The sequence below is a fragment of the Aphelocoma coerulescens genome (genome assembly GCF_041296385.1).
Source record: "Aphelocoma coerulescens isolate FSJ_1873_10779 chromosome W unlocalized genomic scaffold, UR_Acoe_1.0 ChrW_unloc_scaf_2, whole genome shotgun sequence".
Taxonomy (NCBI): domain Eukaryota; kingdom Metazoa; phylum Chordata; class Aves; order Passeriformes; family Corvidae; genus Aphelocoma; species Aphelocoma coerulescens.
This window is the reverse complement of record NW_027184081.1, coordinates 6,065,325-6,083,302: the sequence shown is the minus strand read 5'-3', so window position 1 is coordinate 6,083,302 and position 17,978 is coordinate 6,065,325. Positions and strand designations below refer to the sequence as shown.

The 17,978-nt window shown below is 40.3% G+C and overlaps 1 protein-coding gene across 1 annotated transcript in view; it reads left to right on the top strand.

The window, feature by feature from the left end:
- Positions 1–17,978, top strand: part of LOC138102822 (E3 ubiquitin-protein ligase KCMF1-like) — a 156,606-nt gene that overhangs the window by 109,324 nt on the left and 29,304 nt on the right. Inside the window, exon 2 of the mRNA XM_069000587.1 lies at positions 301–468. Coding sequence (XP_068856688.1) covers positions 301–468 — 168 coding nt within the window. The remainder of the gene's footprint in view (positions 1–300; positions 469–17,978) is intronic.

Genomic DNA, 17,978 nt, shown 5'->3' with positions numbered 1-17,978 from the left:
ACCTTGAGAATGTTTTGAACCAAGCTTTCAAACAGTGGAAAAGTGATTAAAAGAATTTATATCCTAACAAATTATCATTTTGAGTGCTTGACTGGTTTTTATTTTATTTTAACTTTCACTTTGGATGATTACTGCCTTTTTAAAGATATAAATATTCTTAAAATTGAGTGTTATTGTGCATCAGCTCCATAAAAGCTTCTTGGTTAAATTCCTTTCATTGTTGGGGGCTATAGCAACAATCTGTATCATTAAACCAATGTGAAATTATTGTTGTTTTCAAGCAATTTTCTTTGTTCACAGGTGTCAGCTGTGATGCATGTTTAAAAGGAAATTTTCGAGGTCGCAGATACAAGTGTTTAATTTGCTACGATTACGATTTGTGTGCAACTTGTTATGAGAGTGGTGCAACAACAACGAGGCATACAACTGACCATCCAATGCAGTGCATACTAACAAGAGTAGATTTTGGTAAGTAATAATTTAATTTATATTAAAGCTGTTTGCAGTAGTTAAAAACTTGCATTTTATTTCACTACTTGGGAACTTTTGTCCCTCCAAATAGCATGCTGAAAATCATAGCAAATTCCTGTATCCTATTACAAAGCTTGTTCTGTCTTTGGTTCTAGCATGTGAAATATGTTTTATTCTTTTGGGTTAAGTGTTTTGGCACACAGCAAATTATCAGACTATTAGATATATATATCTGATAAAACAGATTGCTCCTAAATTAACTTTCAATTTGAAAGGTGCAACAAAACTACATGCACCCACCCCTCCTTTCCCCAATATGTTGTACCAGAAAGTACCATGGTGAAGAAGAGAAATAATAGTGAGAGTTTAGGGAAAATGTTGTTTTGTAGTTACATCAGGGGATGTTAATGCAGTCAAGGGTGGTAGGCTGTACTGAATGTGGAAGGCTAGTGGCAAAGGCTAGGAATTAGTCCTCTAAATTACTGGGTTTTTTTCCCTGAGTCAATTCTATCACATCATATTTATAACACAAGTGTTGTGATTCAGGAGATACTTTCATAGCAAATCTTTGCATTTAAAACATTGGATGCTTATTTCTTAATATACCTGTTTTAAGCCTACAAGGCTCACGTTTTAATAAAAACTGTTTGTAGTGTTTCTTGATTCTTGATAGGCTGGAGAGTTGGGTGGAGAGAAACCTAATGAGGTTCAACAAGGGCAAGTGTAGGGTCCTGCACCTGGGGAGGAATAACTCCAAGTACCAGTACAGGTTGGGGGCTGACCTACTAAAGAGCAGCGCTGCAGAGAAGGACCTGGGAATCTTGGTGGATGCCAAGTTAACCATGAGCCAGCAGTGTGCCCTGGGGCCAGAAGGGCCAATGGGATTCTGGGGTGCATTAGGAAGAGTGTGGCCAGCAGGTCGAGGGAGGTGATCCTGCTCCTCTACTCAGCCCTAGTGAGGCCACATCTGGAGTGCTGTGTCCAGTTCTGGGCTTCTCAGTACAAAAAAGACAAAGAGCTACTGAAGAGGGTTCAGCAGAAGCCACAAAGATGATTAGGAGTCTGGAGCATCTCTCTTATGAGGAGATACTGCAGGAGCTGGATCTGGTTAGTATGGAGAAAACTGAGGGGATCTCATTAATGCATATAAATACCTCAAAGGCAGGTGCCAAGAGGATAGTGCCAGACTGATCAGTGGTGCCCAGTGACAGGACAAAGAGCAATGGCCATAAACTAAAACACAAGAAGTTCCACCTCAACATGAGGAAGAAAGTCTTTCCATTGAGGATGGCAGAGCACTGGAACAGGCTGCCCAAGGAGGGCATGGAGTCTACCTCTCTGGAGACATTCAAAACCCGCCCAAATGTGTTCCTGTGTAACCTGCTCTAGGTGACCCTGACTTGGCAGGTTTGGACTAGATGACCTCCAGAGATCCCTTCCAAACCTAACAATTCTGTGATTGTAGTGTAGACATTGTTGTTGAAGTTTTAAATTTTTTAGTAATTTTTTTAGCTTTTTGATTTAAAAAAAGTATTGAATATACACATTATGCTATTTCCTATATGCATTTAAAGCTCAAAACAACTGAATATACCAATATATAGCTTCTTTCTCAGATCTCTCTGAGCAGAGAAGTATCTCGTTCATGTCTAATTCTCCAGTAGCTGCTTGCCCTAAGCCTGCCTTGTAATGACTTTGAAATCTGTGCTCTGAGAATCCAGAGTTTGGAAAGACAAATTTAAATATACAAATCTAGTTTTGAAAAACATATCATTGAAGTTTCTAGATATTCCTTCTTAAACTTTACTTTTCTGCTTATTCACAAGGTTAAAATATTTGTGTAACAGTATATATTATTTCAATGTTCTGGTCACTATTTGAGATATATGGTTTAAATGTATTTGTTCCCTGGTGACAGTTATTCTTTTATATTACATATAAGGTTAAATGACAGCATCATCATAAACATTAAGTGTACATGATTCATAGGGAAAAGAGGGCTGATATATACTTGCTTATGGAGCTATAAGTTAACATTCAATGTTGACTTTTAATTTCTTCCAACCATCTTGTGAATGTTCTGTGCATCTAGAAAACATCTAGGAAACCACAATATTTTTCTTTGAAAGTCTCTAAGTAAATACACCTTTGGATTAGAGTGTGTTACTCATATAATTTTTTAAATTCCATGAGAGATACATGTGGACAAGTAGAGGCTTGTCTTGAACAGGGAGTGTTCCCCAAGCAACTGACCCCAGACCTGTTGCAGTTGAGATGGATCACGCACACCAACTCCATTCAGAAGGCAAAAAGCATCTTTAATTCTACAAAGCCTCTTTTATACAGTTTCTTTGCACTTGTGCTGTGTCCCCATTGGCTTCTACGTTAACACCCTACAAAACTACTGGTTACTTGCAACTAACACCCATCTAAAACAATCTAAAGCAAATATCAGCTTCCCTAGACCAGCTGTGCTTTCTACATCTGTTGTCTATGGTTTCTTGCTTCTGTTGATGCTATAATTCTCATGGGTACAAACCTAATTCTCAGGGGTACAAAGTGATTGCGTCCAAGTCAAGCTCTATGAAACTTTCAGAGCAGCTTGTTGGTTTCCACAGTTCCCCCTTTTTGTTTTCGACCAAAAATCCCATTTTAACAATTCTGATAAAGCAAGCGAGGTGGCACTAGTCGGTTTAGGAAGCTACTCCTGGGATTAAAGAGAAGCTAAAACACGTTTTTCTAATTGCCAAAAATCTAAGGTGCTATCGCAGTCTCTTGCAAAGGAGTGAAAGGACTGCTTGTCACGAGTTGTATGTGTTTGATTTAAAGGCATAGTTAAATTTGGCACAAGCATAGTAAGCCAGCCAATGGTGCATGGACCACCAATAGCACATGAAGGTAATGCAGGCCACGCGTGATTTGCACAAATGAAGAATACTCCTCGAGGCAATTTGCGTGAACGTTTGTCTGAAGGGGCTTGACAATATATAACATTGTCATGATTTAAAACTGTCCAGTTGTATCATGCTGAGACATTCTGAAATACGGGGTTTTCAGGTGACACATTTTGAGTAGCATTAGAAAATGAATCACCTTTGCACCTGTGAAGCCATTATCCTATTAAGACTGTTACTGGTTATCTGCAGGTCACAGAAGAAGATACATGGAATACAGATCACAATCAATAAAACCCATCAAGAACAATCATGTCACTGACAAAGAGATTGGCAGCATAGGAAAATAAAAGATAGTGTCCAATGTTCCCAGAGAGAGAGCTGCTTCTTCTTCTGGACTTGGCAGTAAATGGCTACTGTTCCAAAGCTCATATGACTGGAGCTCAGGGGCTGTGCTGTTTAGACAGGAGAGAGTCCATTAGCTGGAAATGCTGACTTTGACATTATCGAATGTCTTTTTGGAAGAATGGAACAGGGAATAGCTGAAGAAGGTCAGCAGGGAAACAGTAACGTGATGGTAGATGAAGTAGGACACAAGGCTTCTGTTGGCAGGCTGCTTCCATAAGCTCCCAGGCCTAGCCATGTTCCTGGCAGTCCTACCTCTGCTCCTGCTTTAGCCACGAGGGCTGGATGGTGAATAGGTCATTTTTCCTCTCGCTGGGCCTCATTTTCTCGAAGGCGATTGATGTTTGTCAGGTCAGGCAGGTAACCGCGTTAGACCTGTTGGCAATAAAACACATGCATACCTTCTCTCGTAGGTTAGTAAATCAGCTAGGCCTTGTCATTACACACCCAATTGTGGATTCTTACGTAAAGCCTTTTTAGAAATTTGTCTCACACATGCAAATCTTCAGACCGGCATCACTCTGCTGGGGATCAAATTAATGATCTGCCTGCAAAAACTTTTAGCGTAAATATTGCATTATCCAAATGCTTCTGGGGAGACATATTCCCCCTTTTTGTTTTGTGATAACCTGCACGTCTCTCACTGTAAATGTGAAGGCAACATAAAAGCAAGCTAATACATGTAATGAGACAGTAAAGTCACACTGAGCAAGAACAAACAGGATAATACATATCATCTACAGCACATGGCAAAAGGATAGTAACTTAGAACAATACACTTTCAATTGCCTAAATACTGTACCATCACCCAGAGTCTGCAGTAGCTGGCGAGCTCCATTTCACAATGAGGACCTGGAGAACTTTCCCGGGCAAGGTTCTCAAGTTTACCTCAAAAGGGGGTCTCTCCCCCTCCTCTCTGCACTAAAAAAACTCCATTAATAGATTTATCAGTCATTCATTGTACACATTGGAACAAACAAGGCACCATTATTAGTACTATTATTATGACTACTAAAATGTATAGACTTGTTGTAAGACATTTCTTTAACAATGGTGTTAAATCCCATCCACTAAACAAATCATCCCAGCCAAGTTCCATCATCAACTCTTATTTTTGATACACCCTCTTTAAGTTGTTGTATGCTCTTATAAATAGACTCTGAATGGTCAGACAGATTCATACAACACATCTCTTCAAAGTCCTCACATCCATGTCCATGGGATAACAAAAGAAAATCAATTGCTGCTCTATTTTGCAAAGTTGCATGCTTCACACCTTTGACATCTGCTAAGAAGACACTCAACACAAGGGACGTAGCATTAGATTGTTTACTCAGCCAACATCCCAACTGATCTAACTGCTTTAATGCAACTGCTGAAGCAAGTGGCGGCAAAAGAAGAGATGCTGTAAACCTTTTTCCAAAACCCCATGGATTGAAATCATCTTTACACTCTGGTCCATATTGATGGGTAAAAGAACTTTTTCCTCTGTGTCTCATGCTGGCAATTGTCTTCATATTAGGAGTTAACAATGTAAGCTTCCCTAAAGTACACGGACCACCCTTGATGTTTGAAGGGATAGCAGGCCATGCTCTGTCTCCATAAAAAAACCATTCCTCTTGGTAATTGAAGAGGAACAGAACTAAATGTAGATGGAACTACAGAAGTATCATTACACCAAAAGGTGTGATTCTTATACACAGGGTGATGTGGAGAGACATCTTTCACCACTGACTGATTGTTCTCTGTAGAACTGAATTTGACACAGAATTTTACAGAACCAAGGAGTTCTAATTCTTGAGGTTCAACAGAGGCTTTAGGAAGATAGGGTGTCCACCAACCGCATGTATTTACTGGAGTATAGTATTCCCATACTTTTGACCCAGTGAAGGTGCCTTGTATAGCTTTATCAAATCTTTTTGGTATTGGCCAATTTTCTACTGGTATACTGACTAAGCGAGTTGAAAATGGATTTTCTGGACTTGTAGTAGACAAGCACAGAGTATCCAAACCTGGAACATTAGCTAAAGTCACCCAAACATTGGTTCTAGGTTGATTAACTGGCAAAGCTACACTACTAAAAGCAAACAAAACAAAAAAAGCAAAAAACAAACTTAACATCTGATTAAACTCCATATTTCTGTAAAGCTGTCTTTTGGCAAAAGACTTTTTTTCTTAAATTTTAATTTTCAAACGAATTTCTAAGAATATTCTTTTATATTTTCTCAATCTTGTTTGAACATCACCTAAGGATGAGGCACAAAGGTACTTTGTGCCTTCTTTAAAATAGGAAGGTGAGGATTATTTGCCAAAAGAACTTTACAATACTCTCATTTTTCACACTCTATATTGACATAAAATCCAAAGTTCACAGTTTCAGCAATAAAAACAAGGGATTTCAGGCATGAGTTGTAGTCTCTGGGTAGTACATGTCTGTGTACTTTCTTCTTTACTTGTAGGGTTGTCAACGTGTTTCTGCACGTGGTATGGCTTCACGTTCTTCGCAGGAAGCCACCTGGGTCCCGTACCTGTAGAAACACAAGCAAATCCTTTGCCCCAGGTTATTAGAGGAAATGGACCTTCGATTTGTCCTGTTTCTGGATTTCTAATTAGAACTAAAGGATTTTCCTTTAATTTTGCGTGTATGCTGTTAAAAAAATGCCTAAATATTGGAGAATCAGACCCTGCAGAAGAACTATTCAAAAAATTATAAACATACAAGGCTTTACTCAATCGCATCTGTGGTGTTGCCTGTGCTACATCTCCTTTTTGCTGATCTAAAATACATTTTAAAGAATGATGTGTCCTTTCAACAATTGCCTGACTCGTGGGAGAATAAGGAATACCAAAAATGTGGCGAACACCCCAATTAATTAAAAATGTGGCTATTTTTTGAGCTGTATAAGCAGGATTATTTTCTGGTTTTATTTCTTGAGGTACCCCTAGTGAAGCAAAAGCCTGCAAAAAATGCTGACATGCATGACTTGCTGTTTCTCCTGTGTGTACCAAAGCAAAAACTGCATTGGAAAATGTATCTACTGACAGATGGATATTTTTATATTTTCCAAAAGATGGGTATTTGGCGATATCTGCTTGCCACAATTGCAAGCTCTGCAGTCCTCAAGGGTTAACCGCTCCTGTGGAAACAGGGGGCTGCACCAGTTGACAGTCTGGGCAGGTATTTATGATTGCTCTAGCCTGATCTCTAGAAAGACGAAACATTCGCATAAGTGCTTGTGCATTCTGATGAAAAAAGGCGTGACTCAGTTTCGCCTGTTCAAAAATATTTGGTAGGGTGTTTACTATGGCTACTGTTAACTTGTCAGCTCTGGAGTTGCCTTCTGTCAGAAATCCTGGAAGCCATGAGTGAGCTCTAATATAGGAGACAAAATATTGATTAGTTCTGCTTTGCACAATTGTATAAAGACATGTAAGATAACGACACAGAGCATCATTACTAACATCTTTCAAAACTGATCCTTCTATTCTTTTAACTAAATTAGCAACATAAGCAGAGTCTGTAATCAAATTAAAAGGTTCCTGAAAAAGCTGAAATGCTCTGACTACTGCTGCAAGTTCAACCACTTGTGTTGAACCTTCTATTGTTTGGGTATCTGATTTCCATGCTTTAGTTTCTGGGTCTTGCCATACTACTACTGACTCCTATGTCTTTCCTGACCCATCAGTAAATATCGTCACAGCATTTAAAGGCACTTCACTTAATAGAGGTTTTTCTCTAAAGCTTAACTTTGCCTTAATAACATATGGCTAGGAAAATAAATAGAATAGGTACCTGAATAATTCAACAATGCAATTTTCAGATCTTCTGATTTTTGTAATGCCCAGTCAAAATACTGCTTCTTCAAAGGTAAATAAATTATTGCAAAATCTTTGCCTGTCATAGCTAACAGCCTTGTTCTACCTCTGATTATAATTTATGCTAACATCTCCATTGTCGTGAAGATTGTTTTTGGAGACCTGTAAGGCAAAAAGACCCATTCTATTGTTAGCAAAGAATCTTTTGCAGAGGCATCCCATTGAAATATAAGACCATACAACTGCATTTTTTTCTCCTAATACTGCAAGAAAAAATGGTTGTGAAGCAATACAACGATGTGCTTGTCTTTTCTGAAATGCTTCTGCTTTCTGTCAAGAGCTTTTTGAGCCTCAGGTGTGAGAGTCCTTGGAGACGTAATGTCACAGTCTCCTCTTAGCAAGTCAAAAGCTGGAGCAAGTTCATCATTGGTGATCCCTAACGTAGATCTGATCCAATTTATTTCTCCCAAAAGCTGTTGCAAATCCTGTAAGGTATTAATTTTAATTCGAAGCTGTATTTTCTGTGGCATTATTGCTTCTTCTGTCATTTTCCATCCCAAATATTTCCACGGTGGAGTTTCCTGTATTTTTGATGTAGAAATCTGAAGGCCAGCATTTTTAATCTCTGTAACAACACTGTCACGAGCTTCCTCCATCTCCTTTTGTGTTGGTGCTGAAATCAATAGATCATCCATGTAGTGTAGAATCTTTGCTTGGGGATGTTTTTCTCTAGCTGGAGATAAAGCTTTTGCCACAAACCATTGACATATAGTAGGTGAATTTTTCATTCCCTGAGGAAGCACAACCCAATGATACTTTAACAGTGGTTCTTGTCTATTAATACTTGGGACAGAGAATGCAAAATGTGGGGCATCATCTGGGTGGAGTAGAATATTGAAAAAACAGTCTTTTAAATCAATGATCAATCATAGAGAGAGAAGGAAGTCCAGGCTGGAGAGGTCCCATATCTTCAATCACTTCATTAATCTTTCTGAGATCATGTCATCTGTATCAGCTTGTGGTGCTGCTCTGAAATTGCTTACAGTAAGAGCATTAAGTGTTTTTGTAAGTCTCTTGTCCATCACTTTAGCTTGAGTGATAATAGCTCTTTCAAGCCTTTCTCCTAATGTATCAGTTTGGACCGTGGCTATATGCTGTGCAGTACCAATTTTACTGCAAGCTTCGATCATGTCTGAAAGGCTTGGCTGTAACCCTGCCAGGGCTCTAATAGTTTGCTGACATTCTTCATTGGCATTTATATAAACAAGATTCTGTAATAATATTGGGCATGCCACATCATTGTCACACTGGCGCTCTAAAGCCTGAGTCAGTCTATCTATAAAAGAAGAGTAAGACTCAGTTGGACCTTGCTTTATTTGTGTATAGGCACCTTGTGGACTACCCACAGGTTCAACCTGCAAAAGTGCCTTTCTGGCTGCATCTTTGATATCACCAAGGACCCCTCTCGCCAGGTTTGCTTGATCTTCTGCCCTATTATGAGGTGGGTCCCCTGCCAGGTGTGCAAGTGTAATGCCTGCGTTGGGACCTCCTGCATAACTCTCTATGAGTTTTTCGAAGAGTCTGCACCATCTTAAGTCCCACAATATGTACTGTGAATCGGTCAGAATCATTGAAGAAATATTTTTATAGTCAAAAGGTATCAAGTCCAAATGGTCGAAAATCCCCTTTAACAACTGTTTGAAATAGGGAGAACCTAAACCACACTCCTTTATAGCCTTCCTTAAGTCCTTAATGTCATCATATGAGATAGCCTCCCATCTGGGGTTAGCTCCTGCTCTTCCATATCTCGCCGGCATTGCTAAAAGCGGTTTACAAGTGAGATCACCCTCCTTAATTACTTTATGATGCATAGCATTCCAATCTGCCAGAGAGGGCTTCTTTCCAGGATTCCTTTCTTTGTAAGAAGAAAAGGAATTCTACATTTTGGCAGAAGAAAGCCAATTTATATCTTGAAGGTCTAAATCAAATCCACCTTCTGATGTAGAAAATTTATCCTGAATTTGCATATCTGCCCTTGGATTAAGATTTTCGGGGTTTAATTCCACAGCATCCTTTTTTTTTTTTCTGTCATTTCCGGGGTCTCCCCCCCTCCTGCTTGTGGGCAGACTTCCCCCCTCCCCTTCAGGTGCAATATTACAAGCAGCCAAAGGTGGCGTAAAAGATGACTGTGCCTGTTGCGCAGTTAAAATTCCAGAGATAGAGGCATCAGTAGAAGGATTGTTAAATATCTCTATTAGCACTCGACATGTAGGGAGCAGAGAAGCTGCAATTTTATCTCTTTTAGTAGCAAGGTCAAAAAGCCGAATTCCAACTGAGTCTCACACCGATTTATGAAGAGGAGCTATCAGGTCATCTTCTGAAAAGTTTTTAAGCACCCAAAGTAATAAATCTTTTAGTTCCTGCTTCAGAACTGACCTGGAATGTAACCTTATTAAAGTCTTTAGCTTAGTATAAACATCTCTTTGTTCTTTTGAGATATTTTGACCCATCTCACGTTCCCTCGGTTCTCACCTGCCTCTCTTCGCAACGTGACTCCTTCTACCAGTCCTCAGTGAGATGTCAAACCAGCGATATCTTTTAAGCTTCCTTTCAGCTTTAATTAGGTCCTGGATCACCCTTCTTTTCAGGGTACGATTAATACTTTTCTTATGTCAACCGGGGCAGCTTCTGACCTTTCTTCTATAAATTCTCCTCACAGAGGCACCAATTTTCAGAGCCTGATCCAAAGAGATGGGACCATCACGGCTATCATGATTTATTACTTGAAAAATCAAACAAGGCATCAGTCTCAGAGGCTGTAGATTTAGTAACAAGTCGCCATAATGGAAGACAGTCACAAGTTTCAAAGTTACATGGCAATTTATAACTTTTTGGTCCAATAAGCAATTAACACGAAGCTTTGTTTTGACTTTATAACCTATCACCTTTGGTATTTTTTACTGCATTGCATCTGTTTCTCAATAAATGACTTGCTAACTCATGTACACACATATACTTCTATTATAACATTTAAATTCTTAAACTATAAAATCACATTACTATACTTAAAAGCCCTTCACCATATCACCCAATACATATTTTTACTTATAACTATAGAAACACAGGTTTATGATTCTTCTGCTTAAGGTCTGTATACCTTTATCAATACATCAACCCAAGCTCTTTCCAAGGCTGTAAATTAAACTCATTAATGCCTGTGGAAGTTTCTACTCCTCTGTTTCCCACAGGAGTCCAGCTTTTAGAAGCCCAAATCGGCAAGTCAAAGTGACTCAATTACGTTTTTAGTGCAGAAACACCTGGGTCTGTAGGTATGCCTCCCAACCAGGTAGGGCCAGGGCTTGGCCAGAGCCAAGGCCTTAACTGGAAGGGTTTCCCTGACATATCCTATAAACAGACCTGTAGTAATGGCAGCTGGGAAAGTTTCTTAAAAAGATACATATCTTACAGATAGCTACACAACAGTATGTGAAAGTTTGTAAAACAGTCGATTTTGTCATTTATCCTTAGCTAAGTAGTCAATGGTACCATAAACCAACTACAAACTACTAAAGAAACGCACATGTGTAACATCAAATTATATCTTCTGGATAATGCCCTTTATGAAAAGTCAGTGAATTCACGCTATTATATTAAGAGCATAAGACATCTACAGTAACTTATTCTAAGAAATCGAGAGTATACTTCTCTACACATCTATGCACATAAGATAATAAGGCAAAGCACTGAACAGCTTACAGTCAATAATATCCATAACTTGCAATTGTTACTCATCCTTCTCTGCAACTTACGAAAGATAAAACAGCAAAGATTGTCATGAATAATCATCTTAATTAAGCAATGCAGAACATTCATACCCATAGAATTTGCAATTAATTTAAGGATTTAACAAGCTGAATCCTCACATATTTTTACAACTTATTATCTTATGTTCATAGACAGTCACCAATCCTTTATCATAATTGTTTCAATCTGTTCATTCATATCTCTGTAGCAAAAGAACTATCATTCAATTTAAATGAGCATATTTCAGCAGAAGCTAAACTTAACTTCACTTAAAATAAATGTTACTCAAAAGTAACAGAAAGTAAACTGAACAGAACTTAGTTAACATCACTGAAACTGAACAGAAATTAACTTTAATATAATTCAAACCTACAAGACTTTTAAAATAACAAAACTTAAACTGAACATACTTAGACTTGTCTTTGCTTAAACTTAGCAACACTTTAAACTAACAGAACCTTAAATGTAACAGAATATCAAATTAACAGAACTTAAACTTGACATGACTTAAATTTAACAACAGGTAAACTTCGTAGAACTTAGCCTTAGCATCATTTAAACTGTACAAACTTACACTTAGCAAAACTTAATATTAGCAGCACTTAAATTTAACAAAACTAGAGTGGAGAGTGTTTCTTTAAAGGTGTCAAATACAGCAGAATGTAACTCATCTTGACTTCATCAGTGCAAGAAAGCTACGAAAAATTTTGTCACATATCAGCTAAAAAACAATAAGCAAGCAGACAACTGATTTGTAAATGGAATAACAGTAACATGGATTTACTATAGAGATCATAATGGTGTGGCAAATATGTTGTGATTTGACATAATTCAGCTGTGAGAATAGCTCATGGTAGCAAGAAACATTATTGGAAACATCCATTCACAGTCAGGACCTTTTTGGTATAAGCATAATTTTGCAGGATTTCTTACTCACACAAGCAGTTGTAATATTAAAGAAATTTGCAAGAAGATTCATTCAAGCTGCATGAAGTGGTTAAAAAAGCCCATCCACACTTTCAGGCTGCATAAGGAATGCTAGAACTTTGCTAGCTTCAAACAGCCATTAATCATGAACAGATCTGATGCTACCAGGAAAATTTGAAGAAGTCTGGCAGGAGTCTAATTTCTTTTGTCCATCACATTCTTGAATAACTCTCTGACAACTGGGGAAGTTGCAGACAAGCTGCATGGCAGTACCACTTCACAATGTCTGTTAAATGAACCTCTATAGCATATTTATAAAAATAAGTGCATCAAAATTCATGATGCTGACGTATCGTAACTCTGATGAGTTCACAAGCATTGTTCAGTATTTTTTCTCAGAGGCACCTCAGGAAGTTATTTTTTGCAGAAGTCTTTCAACATGGAGACAAATGAAAGAACAATATGTGCATGTTTCACTCTCAGAGAGAAGCCAAAGCAAGCAGCACCACTCCTCCTGGCTGCAAGCTTGGCAGAAAACTTACAAAGAAAGAAAGTTCTCTTTTTGTACCAACCAAACTATTTGGAACTATTTTAAATGAACCATTTAGCATTAGCTTCCCAGGTTCAGTTTCTATGAAGCATTCTGTGACATCACATCAGTAAGAAATGGTGGCTAGTTTGGAACTATTTTTTGCTGAATTATGGATACAAGGCTTATAGAAATTCATTACATCTCTCCATATACTCACTTGTCCTTTTAAAGGGCCTTTTCCTTAACAAGACAAGTAAATCCTAAGTTGCTTCACACCAACTGCATCAATACTGAAATTCCTGTTGACTCTTTTCCTGTAATGACAGGGATTGCAGACCTAGGAGTAAAATCATCTCACCCTCTTGAAGGAGCCCATTTCATGCAGTGAACCTTTCACTTTAGAGAGTAACTTCATCAGGAATTAGACTCCCTGTCCCTGGCAGAAAGGGCTTATGTACCTTGCAAGATCAGGTTTTTGAATTAAGAAATCCATTGTACGCAGGAAATGACAAACAGTAAAAGTTAAATGACAGCGGCAAGAACCAGGGCTTTTGGAGACTTCTCTGGTTTTGCAAAGCAATGGTTCTTCCCAAGAACAATCTCGAGCTGGGCAGAGCCTCACTCACATCCTTGCTGGTGCCCAGCGGCTGCGGTTGCATAGAGGGTTCCAGTGCTGCCCTGTGACCTCAGCATAGCTCTGCACCTTGAGTTGTTACCATTTGATAGCCAAACTGTTCGTGCTTTGATTTACTGCACTGTACGTGGTATGCAAAGTGTCTTGGACCTTCTTGGAGTCCATGCCCTCCAGCCAGTCTGGTACATCTTCTGTATGTGCAGGTTGGTTTCTGGCAGCCTGACGGGAATCACAGTGTACACCTCTTCCATCTGGGCAAGCAGGGCTCTGTCTGGTTTGCCATCCTCAGTCTGTGCCTGGCCCTTTCCATTTAGGCACCCTCCTGGGCAAGCAAGGACTTCTACAAAATGGTATAAAAACTTTCCTTTTTTCAACTTCAGGACCATGTTTTGGATATTTATAAAGCCATAAGCTGCTGCAAAATGCAGCACTGTCTCCCCATCCTTTTCAAGGGTAACTTCTTCAAAGTCCTTGTTCTTTAATGCTTTGTAGGTTAACTCCTTGACATCCATGCCAAAAAGCTCCTTTGCAGCATGTTTAAAAATGTGCTCCAGGTAACCATCAGATCTCTTCCCATCATGCCTTACTACATCTCTTTTCTTTAGGTCATCAAACAAACTATGTACAGCTACTTCAGTCACATCTTTCATAGGCACATTTTTCTGTTCCATTATTTGGACAATTTCACCTGATGTCAGGACACAATCAACTTCTGGTGAATTATACAAGGCAGTGTTGATGCCTTAAGAGGCCACCTAAAAACAGAGACTAGACAGGAGTAAAGGAATAAATGTAGGTGTTTATTTGAAAGGCCTTCAAAGGTACCCCCTGGGGAGCCAGAGGCTATTGCCAAGATAGACCCCAAGATGGGTGACAGGTCAAGAGTTCTTCACACTTTTATAGGTTTGGTTCATTTGCATATCAGGGTTAATTCTCCAATTAAAGCTTCAGTTTAATTATGTAATTCCCCTCAGCTTGCCCCCCTTTCAGAGGCTTTTGGTTTACACATTTTGGGCCTAGGACAGTCTGAGTGTCCTTGGAGAACAGGCCCGGAGAGGCTTTGTTATGTCTACCTAGCATGAGAGAGCAGAAATTAACAGGCTACAAGAAACTTCAGAGTTACACACTAAGCAGTGCAGGATTTGAAAAATATGAAAGTTAAAACCTAAGGCATCAGTGTAGACAGTACATCCACACCACTTAGCCTTGAATCTCTCCAATAAACAATCCTGTCAGAATTTACAGCTTACTGAAAATAAAAGTTACTTTTAACAAAAGCTAAAAATGTTCCTGAACCAAGGAGGGAGCTGGCAGCGGAAAAGCCTCTTGTGTAGAAGCTGCTGCCAATGAAACTGTGGCGGGAGAGGCATCCTGCAGAGCAGCTGCTGTGGGGGAGGCTCCCTGGGCCGTTTCGGTCGCAGTGGTGCAGCAGGCAGCAGCTGAGGGACCGTGCCATCGCTCCACTCATCTGCAGACAAAGGTGGACAAAGTGGATCTGTGGGAGCAAAGGGGGCAAGGCAGCCTGCACAGGACTCACGACTCACTTTGGCTGGCACCCCGCTACACAGTTCACTGCCGGTTTCAGCTGTGTCTGTTGCCGTGGAGCCATTTGCCCCTCCTTTCTGCTCTTTCACCCTGCTCAGACCCTCCGCATCTGTGGAGTTCTGCCTTTGCGAGTCCCACTTTTTTTTACAGCTTTCAAGGTTTTCAGCACCACCCTCCAAGTAATCATCAAATTTTTGGCAGTCTCATTCACACTAAATGCATTTGCAGAGGTAGCTTCTATACTTTATCTCTTGCACCATAGGAACAGAGCCTTCAACAGGTGCCTGTCATATTTAATACCCCGTTTAGCTAGCAATGATATCTAAATATTTACAATAGATCTCTCTTCCTTAGATACTTGGAATCCCATTTTTATCCTCTCAGCAGCTCACCTTTCAAACAGGTTGAATAAGTAGTAGCAGCCCAGGCTTATCACAGCTTTACCGCCGTTTTCATCTGCTGAGGTGTCCATCTCCGGCCACTAGACTGTGGCTTGGCTGCGTGATACAGCTGTAGAGTTGGCGTATCACGTCATAGTCACCAGATGTCACAGTTGAGACAGACACGACACTCACAGATCACGCACACCAACTCCATTCAGAAGGCAAAAAGCATCTTTAGTTCTACAAAGCCTCTTTTATACAGTTTCTTTGCACTTGTGCTGTGTCCCCATTGGCTTCTACATTAACACCCTACAAAACTACTGGTTACTTGCAACTAACACCCATCTAAAACAATCTAAAGCAAATATCAGCCTCCCTAGACCAGCTGTACTTTCTATATCTGTTGTTTATGGTTTCTTGCTTCTGTTGATGCTATAATTCTCACAGATACAAACTGAATTCTCAAGGGTACAAAGTGATTGCGTCCAAGTTGAGCTCTGTGAAACTTTCAAAGCAGCTCGTCGGTTTCCACACAGACCCACTGAAAGAGACAGCAAGAGGCAGAGCCTGCACCAGGCAGCACAAGAGATTTAAGCAGGCAAAAATAATCAGTCCAGCTGACTGCAATGAATGAGCATATATATTCCTAGTAGGCAGGCACACAGCAGCAGCAGCATGGTGGTCACCTGGAAAAAGCAGTGTCCTCTGCTTCTCCTGATCTTCTAGCATCTGGGAAAACCAATGGAGACATACAGACAGAGCTCCTATTCAAGGATGCAACCATGCAGGTTTCTGGCTGTGGGATGTCTGAAGGGATATTCCTAGAGATGGAAAGTGATTGCAAGCAAGACTGTGGGAGCTGTGACCAGATTGATGAACTTCTCTGCTTCGTGGCTGAGCTTCAGGAGGAGTTGAGCAGCAGACTGAGTATTCAAGAGTCTGAGGGAGATTCATCAATGGAGCTGTACTAGGATGTATAGAAGCCAACTCAACATGGCCACTATGGAGGCAGGTCCAGGATCTGCTTTGTGCCAGAAGGAAGGCAGTATCACAAGGGATAAGGAAAGGTAGAAGAAAGTTACAGCACGGAGCAGTAAGAGAAAGTAACCTCCTTACCCTCTAAGTTACTCTCTCACATACCGGTATAGAACAGGTACAAAGCCATGGGTATGGTAAATGAAGCTCATAATGAGAAAGAGGAGGAACCTGTGCAAGCAGTTTTGTCAAGGTCAGAGACACCAAGCCCTCGCAACAAAACCTGTATTAAGACCAGCGCCAAGAAGAAACAACATCAAATTATGGTCAGTGATTCCCTCCTGTGTGGAGCGGAAGCACTTGTTCGCAGACCAGACCCTCTTTCCAGGGAAGCTTGCTGCCTCCCTGAGACCTGAATTAGGGATGTTGCCACAAGATTGAAGAGTAATTCAACCTTCAGACTACTATCCATTCCTGCTCTTTCAACAATGTACAAACAATGTCACAAAAAAAAAAAAAAGTAAGGTAAATCAAAAGAGACTTTAGAGCCCAGAGAAGAATGCTAAAAAGTTCATGTACTAGTTTGAAAACAAACCAGTGGGAGGCACCAAGTCAGAATAACAATTTAATGGGGAAATTAAAGAAAAGGAAAAACTAAAAGAAAACACTGGTTCAAATTGACAGGGTCAATATACAACCTGACACCCTGTTAGTCAGGGTGGTGGTAGCAGTCTGGTAGAATGGTGGCTCCAGTCCTCTGAAGTGGTGATCCTGTAGAAAAAGGGTCTGCTCTTCCTCAGGTCCAGTGGTGGCTGTGTAGCTCCTGTCCTCTGGAAATCCAGTGGAAGGGTTGTCTCTGGTGTTCAGCATCTCAGATGATATCCACGATGGAATGCTTGGTTCCTCCCTCTGGGTGGAGCATCTCACAATGGGGTAATGAGTCATGAGGCCAAGTGTTGATTAGGCTCATTAACAGAAGATAGTCCTGAGGGAGTTATCTCTGAGTTATGTGACAGGACAATGATGGGCCATTAAGAGAAAGATAGTCTGGGGGGAGGAGGCAAGGAAAACACTGCCCCACCTGATTTCAACAGCTCATGAGGATGGTAATAGAATACACTGCAACCCAGGACAGTTCAGGAGCACAGGTAGTGTTTTCCTCAATCCTTCCAGTAATGGAAAGAGACTTTGGAAGAACAGGCAAGCCCAGGATATCAATACCTGGCTCCAGGACTGGTGCCTGTACCAAAACTTTGGGGTTTTAAACCATTGAAGACAATGTATGCTGGAGCCTGATGGGATCAACCTGTCCTGGATGGGACAAATGGGGTCTGTGAGCTTAAGCTGCAGGCACTAATCGAGATAATTTTTAAACTAGAATCAATGTGGGAAGGAGATACCTACTGCAGTCCTGTTGGTAAGCCAAAGATGGGCATAAAAAGGTTGAGAGTCTGTGGGTAAAAATCAAGGACCAGGCCAACAAAGGACACCTGGTACTGGGGGTCTACTAGATGCCAACTTATCAGGGGAATCCTGTCGACAAGGCCTTATTTCAGCTACAAGAAGCATCGTACTCGCAAGCTCTCATCATG